At 46.4% G+C, this 11,017-nt stretch overlaps 1 protein-coding gene across 1 annotated transcript in view; it reads right to left on the reverse strand.

The window, feature by feature from the left end:
• The window catches only part of LOC120021827 (netrin-G2-like), a 135,375-nt gene extending 124,759 nt beyond the window's left edge, over positions 1-10,616 (reverse strand). Inside the window, exon 1 of the mRNA XM_038965678.1 lies at positions 10,398-10,616. Coding sequence (XP_038821606.1) covers positions 10,398-10,616 — 219 coding nt within the window. The remainder of the gene's footprint in view (positions 1-10,397) is intronic.
• Between the last annotated feature and the right edge of the window lie 401 nt (positions 10,617-11,017).

An 11,017-nucleotide genomic window follows, 5' to 3' on the forward strand; every position in this document is an offset into this window, starting at 1 on the left:
ATTACAATTTAGCATTAACACTGGAGTGATAGATGTGCAGATGAGGTGCAAGTAGAGATACTGGGGTGCAACTGAGCAAGAGGATAAATAACAATATGGGGATGAGGTAGTTGGGTGTGCTAATTACAGATGGGCTGTGTACAGGTACAGTGATCGGTGAGCTGCTCTGACAGCTGATGCTTAAAGTTAGAGAGGGGGAAATAAGACCCCAGCTTCTGTGATTTTTGCAATTCGTTCCAGTCATTGGCAGCAGAGAACTGGAAGGAAAGGCAGCCAAAGTAAGTGTTGGCTTTGGGGATGACCAGTGAAATATACCTGCTGGAGCGTGTGCTATGGGTGGGTGTTGCTATGGTGACCAGTGAGCTGAGATAAGGCAGGGCTTTACCTAGCAAAGACTTATAGATGACCTGGAGCCAGTGGGTTTGGCGACGAATATGTGGTGAGGGCAAGCCAACCAGACCATACAGGTCGCAGGGGTGGGTAGTATATGGGGCTTTGGTGACAAAACGGATGGCACTGTGATAGCAAACTGGATGTAGTCTGAGTAGAGTGTTGGAGGCTATTTTGTAAATGACATCCCCGAAGTCATGGATCGGTAGAATAGTCAGTGTTACAAGGGCATGTTTGGCAGCATGAGTGAAGGAGGCTTTGTTGCGAAATAGGAAGCCGATTCTAAGCCGGCTGCTTTGTAGCCGGGCGTGGAATGCGAGTTGCCTAGTGGGCCACATTAGGTAAGTAAAACTGGCGTGGCGGGATGAACCGAATGCCGGGTAAAGGCGCCTGATGCCGACACTCATCAGACCCCAGAAAAGGTGTTGGTTGAGATAGACAGCAGGACGGTGGCCATGGAAGTCGGAATCCGCTAAGGAGTGTGTAACAACTCACCTGGCGAATCAACTAGCCCTGAAAATTGATAAATATTCAAACAAGAACTTTGAAGGCCGAAGTGGAGAAGGGTTCCATGTGAACAGCAGTCGAACATGGGTCAGTCGGTCCTAATAGATGTATGCTCTCTGGGCGAACGCCGTTCGGAAGGGAGGGTCGATGGCCTCGAAAGATAGTCAGGTTCAGATCCCCGAATCCGGAGTGGCGGAGACGGACGCTGCGAGTAGTCCAGTGCGGTAACGCTACCCTTTCCCAGAGAAGCTGGCGGGAATCCCAGGGAGAGTTCTCTTTTCTTTGTGAAGGACAGGGCGCCGTGGAATGTGTTCGCCCCGAGAGAGGGGCCCAAGCCCTGGAAAGAGTTGCGGTTACGGCGGCGTCCGGTGAGCTCTCGCTGGCCCTTGAAAATCTGGGGGAGAGGGTGTAAATCTCGCGCCGGGCCGTACCCATATCCACAGCAGGTCTCGATCTATAAGCCCAGGATGATAGTAAAGTGGGCAATAAGTGACATTACAAGAAAGGGAACACAGATACAACAGTAAAAAAAGCTTGCAGGTTGGAGGGCCATCTAACAAAAGCAGATCGGAGTGCCGTCAAGTGAAACAGACCAATGAAGCGTGGATAAACAGCGCGAGTATCTATAACTCTCTGAAGGCGGGGTAGGCAACCTCCCCAACACTACTGGCTGGTTTTCCAGGACTAGGATAATCAGGATAGTATAACACAGACCTAACACAAGGCCTGCTGAGTTTGGGTGGCCCTGTATGTTACCCTGGGCAGAGGTAGCCAGGGAAAGGGCAACGGCTGGGTTAGCCTTGCTTTAGCAGGGGGAGGTGGCATGGCCCTGGGCCCAGACTGGGACAGCAGTGATCTACTGACTGTTCTCATAGATCGGTATATAATGACGAGACACTCATGTCTCCGCCATAACAATGGGAGTCATTGTCCCAAAGGCAGGTAGGCAGGGAACAAGCTTAGGTCCATAGAAACGCATTGGGCTTATTTTTGACAGATTTTGGCGAGAGTAAAACCTCTAGCTTCACCTCTTCCTCTCTGCTATTCTCTACTCCACCACACTACCAGCTGCCATCTTCCTCTCCTTTCAAGCATGCTCCTCTTCCGCTAAGCTTCTCTCCCTCTCCCTCGTCTATTTTTAGAGCTGGCTGATTTCTACCTTCTAAAACAGGCAAAATCTGTTGTGGAAGAGGAAGGTTTTTTTCCCTTCTTTCACACATGAACATACTGTACACACTCACACTCCGTTCATCCCTCATCTGTCACTACACACACTCATACATGGCGAGGAATCAATTTTCATGGGGGTACTTTACCTAAAGGGACTTGATTGAAGGTTTTGCTTCAAACCAAGCCACATGAAAGACGTACTGTACACTAACGCAGGCTTGTTGTCTGTGTTTGTGTGTGTGTGTGTATGTGCGCGGACAGTGCTGGTCTGATTTCATCTTTCTGCTTAGCTAAGATGTGATCTTCTCCACCTCTCCCTCATCATTATCTCTCTCTCTCTCTCTCCCTCCCTCCCTGCAACACACACACACACACCATCCCCAGGGGTTACACACCACCAAAACAGTACAACTACCATGTATAGAGAGCTCGCTACAGTACAGTAGCATCGTCCTCAAAAGAAAGAGGGCCGCCATTTTAAAGGAGCTACCATACTGCCCCAAGTTGGCAGAGAAGGACACTACCTATAGCTAGCTCCACTCCCCATGAACAGGAGATGAATATAAAAATGTGTATCCCAGACGAGAGGAGGAACAGGACTAAACGAAGGCAGGGAAATCTGTGCCTCAACACCAAACTAGCATCCGCTGAATTTCACGGCCTTCGTTTTGGGGCAACAGTGTATTCAGGTGAAAAATAATTAAGTTACAGTGGGGACATACATTAGTGAAAAAGCGCACGCACATACACACATAAAACACACACATGCATACAACACCCACACATACACATACACATGCACACACACAGTGTGTGTGTGTGTTTACTGTAGGTATTTAAGTTACATCTGTCCCACTATTGCATAATGTAATAGAAAACAGTATTGGGATCTGACTAATGTCCATATGTCCATTCATATACTTCAGCACCATGTCGGTGTCTTCCAAGTGCTGCTCTCTCTCTTTGGGGCTCAAACCATTTCAGCACCATGGCGCTCTCTACCAATGCATACTGTACACAGATGCTGAACTGCCATCACACACACATGTACTGTATGCATCCATACACACAAACATACATGCACACACACACTTTCTCTGTTTGTTACTTATTCCGATGAACACCAAGATTGTTGAAAGTTCAATCACTATTTAACTTTTCTAAATAAAGGATTTTGGGGGAGTTAACGAGTGCACACTTCAGTGAAGGAATGAAGTATGCAGAATGGTGACGACACACAGCCTTAGATAATCTAAGAGTAGGGATGCACGATATATTGGTGAACATATCAGAATCGGCTGATATTAGCCAAAAATGCCAACATCGGTATCGGCCTGATGTCTAGTTTAACGCCGATGTGAAAGCTGACGTGCATACCTATATAATGTAGGTACACCTCATAATGACGCCACGTGCAACACAGCATCCCTAACCTTGCCCACAATTTCTGCTGTGTGGATCGAGCAGTCAACAAGTCGAGCAGTCAATTGAAAGATAAATCAAATTTCAGCGAGACAACTCAAAGGCAAAATCTATTAACGCCAAGATAATGGAATTCATTGTCCTTGACAATCAACCGTTCCCTGTCGTGGGTGATGTTGGCTTTCTCAACTGGTCGAGCACCAGTACACAATAACGTTACCAAGTGCGCTATTGTTCAGATGTTGCCCTACCGGAGTACACAGTAATGGCGTTACTGCTATTATCTTCATGACATACTATGGAACACCGTTTGGGTCTTTGCGTGTCAAAAAAGATACACGTCAAATAACACTATTTGACAATAACATTATTTGACGAATTAAATAAGCTTTTAATTTGACACGTCAAATAACACAGTTCTATTATATAATGTTGTGTGTTCTGTATTTGCACGTGCAAGCCAAGCGCCACCACTACTATCAGTAGCACTGTCAAAGCTGTACAAAAAAAGTCAGCAAACAAGCAAACACGAACAATGGGTTTACAATACCGCGTTGGTAATAAAGCATTATTTGTTCAACCGCAACTTCTGGGGTAGCTAGCTAGCTTTAGCTTGGTACTTAGATAGCGCCAATAAAACCAGGCTGAAAACAATGACCAGTTGAAACTGCAGTCATTTAAACTATTCTTATTAATGATTTAGGAATCCTTGTGCGTAGGTATTAGCTTGGTAGCCACTTGTTGTTTGCCTATTGAAATTGAACTTCAGTTCATGAAAATAAATAGCCAGCCAGCTACTTAACCCTGTTGCCCAAAGCAGCCAGCTAGCTTCATCTGGCTAGTGAGACCAGACCGGGTTATGTGTTGTGAAGCTAGCCATATTAAGGATTAGGCACAATAGTGGAATGTACGGTTCACCTTCAAAATAAAAGTACCTCTTTGAAATTGATGCAGAGGGTTACAATTGGTGGAATCATGCCATATATTTAGACTAAATAATGTTAAACAAGGTTGGAATGTGAAGCAATGAAATGGGGTATCCGTCTACTCGGTGACACCCAAAGAACACAACGATGAAGAGTTTACGCAAATATTAGCATTGTAGCTCTTATCGCGGAACTGTGACTGTGTGAAATCCCCTCCCCAGTCAGCCTATTGTGTGTTGACATTCATATTGCACTGTACAGCTTTACCTAATGATTGGGGATCAATGAAATGGGGTATCAGTCTACTCAATACCCAATATATTATTACCCAATGTCCTCCTCAGAGTTATCAGACTCCAAAACATCCACACAGTATTGTTTTTCCTCTGGAATAGTGTTCAATACACATAGGTTGACAATAAACGTGGCTCAATTCACAGTTGTTTCAGAGTCCCGCAATAAGAGCTACGATGCTAATGTTCTCTGGGTGTCACTGAGTAGACTGCTACCCCATGTCATTGATCCACAATCCATAGGTAAGGCTGTACAGTGAAATAAGTATGCCCCAAATGCAATTCTAAAGTATAACACAGCCAGTGTGATTTCAACAGATTTTTGTCAAATTAACAAATTATTGTCTTTTGTTGATTTTATATAACATTACAATCTCGTTTAGCATGATCTATTAAATGATGGTATAATTCTACTATTTGTATTCATTTGCATCACTGTCAATGACATACTTTTATTTTGAAGGCTAACCACAAAGTCCACTATTGTGGCTAATCCTTATTGTGGCTAGCTTCACATAGATGGGTCCGACCACCATTAATCAAATAAGAACTGTCTTATACATTAGGGTTATTTTAGATGAAGACACCTAGCTATATAGTTAGCTAGGTAATTATAGCTACTGAAAAAGATTGTCGTTTTGCTATGTTTTTGGGGAAGAACATTGTTTGCATCCATGAGCTAGATAGCTTTTTTTATGACCAGCACTGTAGGTGTGCGAGACAACTTTACCAGCATCATAGCATGCGTATCAATGAATCGTTGTGACATATGAAATACGAGTGAGTGTAATCAATGTGTAATAACTATGTAAAACATTTATGAACGCGTTAAATTATTATGTGACGTGCAGTCATATTCAGGTCCTGATTGGTCAACAAGCTTATTTGACACGTGTATCTTTTTTGACATACAAAGACCCAAACGGCGTTCCATAGAAATCCTGGTTGAGAATGAAACGACTGAACAAATGAACAACGAAACAGCACAGCAAGTAAGTGAAAGAAATAGGCTTTGATTATGTTTGACTGGTAATGGGCACATACGTAAATGCCAACAAAATAACTTTTTGGTCAGTGTGGTGTGTGTGTGTGTGTTTAACCTTTATTTAACTCGGCAAGTCAGTTATTAAGAACAAATTCTAACTCGGCCAAACCTGGACAACGCTGCGCCAATTGTGCACCACCCTATGGGACTCCCAATCACGGCCGGATGTGATACAGCCTGGATTCGAACCAGGGACTGTAGTGACGCCTCTTGCACTGAGATGCAATGCCTTACACGGAACCCAATCCGGCTGCGCGCGGGCGCCATCGTGCATAAATATATTTTGTCCCCCCACACCAAACGCGATCACGACACGCAGGTTAAAATATCAAAACAAGCTCTGAACCAATTCTATTAATTTGGGGACAGGTCGAAAAGCATTAAACATTTATGGCAATTTAGCTAGTTAGCTTGCTAGCTAATTTGTCCTAGTTAGCTAACTTGCTGTTGCTAGCTAATTTGTCCTGGGATATAAACATTGACTTGTTATTTTACCTGAAATGCACAAGGTCCTCTACTCCGCCAATTAATCTACACATAAAACGGTCAACCGAATCGTTTCTAGTCATCTCTCTTCCTTCCATGCTTTTTCTTCTCTTGACTTTATATTGCGATTGGCAACTTTCATAAATTAGGTGCATTACCGCCACTGACCTCGTTCGTCTTTCAGTCACCCACATTGGTATAACCAATGAGGAGATGGCACATGGGTACCTGCTTCTATAAACCAATGAGGAGATGGGAGAGGCAGGACTGATTTCTATTTTAGCCCGTGGCAACGCAGACGCCCGTTGGCGCGCACAAGCAGTGTGGTTGCAATAATTGAATAACATAGATTTCTACATTTATTTTGCAACGCTCACGCACGCGACGCAAGCGGTGTGGTCAGCCTGTTAGACCGCTGTGTCCGTGTGTGTGTTAACTATTTAACTGTTCTAGAATGCTTAAAAGGCTGCAAAAATTTTAAATATTGGTTATCGGTATCTTTTTTTGGCAAGGAAAATATTGGATATCGGTATCGGCCAAAAATGTCATATCAGTACATCACTATCTAAGAGGAAGGGACCAGTCTGCTCTACTCAAGCCTATAGATCCCAGCTGGTATAGAAACTGATGACTAAAACTAATCTGCTGTCCCAGGTACCACCCAGCATATCTCTCTCTCCTATGGAACATTAGAGGGAGCCTAAGACTGGGATCTGGAACGGAACATACCATGGCGGCTAGCGTCCGGAGCTCCTTGTAAGGAAGAAGCCCATTAAGGAGAGCATCAATATTTCATCGCTCAGAAACATAATTGTTAAAGTTTCTAGCTGCAGGTCCGGGCCATGCCATTAGAGGGCAAACGTCAATACAGGAGGCCCCAGCATTTCTCTCTCTCTCTCACACACAGGACGCCTCAGCATCTCTCTCTTTCTCTCACACAGGACGCCTCAGCCTCTCTCTCTCTCTCTCACACAGGACGCCTCAGCCTCTCTCTCACACAGGACGCCTCAGCCTCTCTCTCTCTCTCTCTCTCTCTCACACAGGACGCCTCAGCCTCTCTCTCTCTCACACACACAGGACGCCTCAGCATCTCTCTCTCTCTCTCTCACACACAGGACGCCTCAGCATCTCTCTCTCTCTCTCTCACACACAGGACGCCTCAGCATCTCTCACACACACACACACACACACACACACACACACACACACACACACACACACACACACACACACACACACACACACACACACACACACACACACACACACACACACACACACACACACACACACACAGAACGCCTCAGCATCTCTCTCTCTCTCTCTCTCTCACACAGGACGCCTCAGCATCTCTCTCTCTCACACACAGGACGCCTCAGCATCTCTCTCTCTCACACACAGGACGCCTCAGCATCTCTCTCTTTCTCTCACACAGGACGCCTCAGCCTCTCTCTCTCTCTCACACAGGACGCCTCAGCCTCTCTCTCACACAGGACGCCTCAGCCTCTCTCTCTCTCTCTCTCTCACACAGGACGCCTCAGCCTCTCTCTCTCTCTCACACACAGGACGCCTCAGCATCTCTCTCTCTCTCACACACAGGACGCCTCAGCATCTCTCTCTCTCTCACACACACACACACACACACACACACACACACACACACACACACACACACACACACACACACACACACACACACACACACACACACACACACACACACACACACACACACACACACACACACACACACACAGAACGCCTCAGCATCTCTCTCTCTCTCTCTCTCTCTCACACAGGACGCCTCAGCATCTCTCTCTCTCACACACAGGACGCCTCAGCATCTCTCTCTCTCACACACAGGACGCCTCAGCATCTCTCTCTTTCTCTCACACAGGACGCCTCAGCCTCTCTCTCTCTCTCTCACACAGGACGCCTCAGCCTCTCTCTCACACAGGACGCCTCAGCCTCTCTCTCTCTCTCTCTCTCACACAGGACGCCTCAGCCTCTCTCTCTCTCTCACACACAGGACGCCTCAGCATCTCTCTCTCTCACACACACACACACACACACACACACACACACACACACACACACACACACACACACACACACACACACACACACACACACACACACACACACACACACACACACACACACACACACACACACACACACACACACACACACACACACACACAGAACGCCTCAGCATCTCTCTCTCTCTCTCTCTCTCACACAGGACGCCTCAGCCTCTCTCTCTCTCTCACACACAGGACGCCTCAGCATCTCTCTCTCACACACACAGGACGCCTCAGCATCTCTCTCTCTCTCTCTCACACACAGAACGCCTCAGCATCTCTCTCTCTCTCTCACACACACAGAACGCCTCAGCATCTCTCTCTCTCACACACAGGACGCCTCAGCATCTCTCTCTCTCACACACACACACAGGACGCCTCAGCATCTCTCTCTCTCACACACACACACAGGACGCCTCAGCATCTCTCTCTCGCACACACACACACAGGACGCCTCAGCATCTCTCTCTCTCTCTCTCTCTCTCTCTCTCTCACACAGGACACCTCAGCCTCTCTCGCTCTCCCCCCCCTCTCTCTCTTTCTCTCTCCACCTCTCCCTCTGAGGAGCAGTCACTGGAGAGGGCTTTCTCAGGCCGTCAGCAGTTTCTGCTACTTCTACATTAAACAAATCATTAACCATTAGGTATCTGAGGAAGGAGCATATCCACTCTGCTTCACGTTATCAAATGATCCTTGAGTCCTGTTATTAGTCTCAATGAGGTGTGTGTCTGTGTGTCTGTAAAATTCAGGATTATGGTAGCCATACACTCTTAGAAAAAAGGGTTCCAAAGGGGTTCTCGGTAGATCCCTTCGTAGACGGTTCTAGGAAGAACCTTCAGATGATAAAATGGTTCTTGGTACAACCTTCATAGAGGATTCTAAGCAGAACCCTTCATAGAGGGTTCTAGGTAGAACCATATACAGATGGTTGTTTGAAAAAGCCTAGAACCCTCTGCAAAAGGTTCTACCCAGCACCAAAAAGGGTCCCCCTATAGGGACAACACAAAGAACCCTATATGGTACTACTTAGCACCTTTTCTAAGAGTGTACAATACACAGTGTGTGTTTGTGAAAGTGTGGTTCTGAGACATCAGTGGATAATGAGTAAATCACTTCTACTCTATTAGAGTTCTGTATCTCTGTCCTTGGTTGTAAGTCCTCCCTCATCTGATTACCTCACTGACTCATTGACTGGGTAGCTGTTACAAGGATTGTCCAGCCAAGTGATAGGGATCCTGCGCCAAACACATTAAGTAGACACTCAGATTGTGTCAAGTTGTGACAATTAAAAGTAAGCAGTATGCTGTAGCTTAAAATGGCCCACAGAGGTAGCCTATTCTAAAAAGTTTCAAACTATCCAAACTTCCTACTTCTAGAGTTTAATTCCACTCAACAACCTATTAAAGTGGGAACTACAACGTTGAGCCTTGCATTCTAATGCCTAGTATTTTCCCGCAGTTCTCCACTCTCGCCCTGCGAGTGCCCTTGAAACGAAAGGTCCTCCACCCTCTCTCTCGTCTTGATGCTGTTTAGCAGGCGAAATTTGAAGTCCTCCCGAAAACGCAATCAAGCCGGTTGACAGTCTGCCAACACAATGTGAATGTAAACAACACCTCCGCACCGCTCTCAGTGAGCTCGAGCCCATGGCCAAGTAATTTCACTGATGTCATGGCTTTTGGAGCCCGCCAAACTTGGCCAAGGCCCGCTCAAGCCTGCTCGAATTCACACTGCATCAGGAGGTTCTGACCTGACTAAGCCCAATGGTATGTTTTTTTTATCCAACTCTGCTTCTGTTGTTCTCACATTTCCTTTATAGAGAAAAAAACTCTGCATATCGCCTCTTACTGTGTTATTTAAGTCCGCAAACAAATTAGGCTTTCCCAAAGTCACACTGAAATAGTGTTGATTGCAAATAGGCATTGCGATAGGTTACCCCTTGCCTGGATGTTCCCTGGACTATAGTTCAGGCCTGTCAATTCAACTAATTCTTTAATTCATCACCCTCACTGCAGCAACTTCCAACATCAATTTCAGTGCATTACATTTAACCAACCACTCCACCTTTTCAACTTACCAGAGTGCAGAATCTCTCGGGCGGGTTGCCGCAGGTGATGCCCGGCGGGTCCACCTTCACCCGCATGTAGTCCTTCATGGACTGGGCCTTGGGCTGGCATGCATACTGCTCCCACACTGCGCCATCGTCCGTGCTCACCAGGGACTTGCACAGGTCATACTGGCCCAGCGTCAAGGAGGCAAAGCAGTGCAGGAGGAGCAACGCGGCCTGGCGGAGCATGGCACGAGAGTGGTCCGAGGACGAGTGGGGTCTGGCGGCAAAGGGCGAGGGCGGCCACAGTAGTCAGAGTTGGGGCGAAGAGCATGGAACTCGACTGAGGACCATACGGACACAGTAAGTAACTTCGTTGTCACCAAGATGCGTCTGCACGCTCACCTGAGCTTAAGGGGACGTTTTGGGGATGATGGGAAAAATGCAAATGCACCAAGAGATATAAAAGTGTTTGAGTTGGCTAAGTCAATTTACAGCCGTTCAACAAACGTGGGCCTACAAATAATCACAGCTCCTTTAGGAAATGACACTAACTTGTATTGATGTCGGATTTGGAAAAGTGACAAAAAAATTGAGCAGGGGGCGTCGAAAGTCAGAGAAACTTCCCATCTACTTCAACCATAGTGGCG

This window comes from Salvelinus namaycush, chromosome 26 (assembly GCF_016432855.1).
Source record: "Salvelinus namaycush isolate Seneca chromosome 26, SaNama_1.0, whole genome shotgun sequence".
In the NCBI taxonomy this organism is placed as follows: domain Eukaryota; kingdom Metazoa; phylum Chordata; class Actinopteri; order Salmoniformes; family Salmonidae; genus Salvelinus; species Salvelinus namaycush.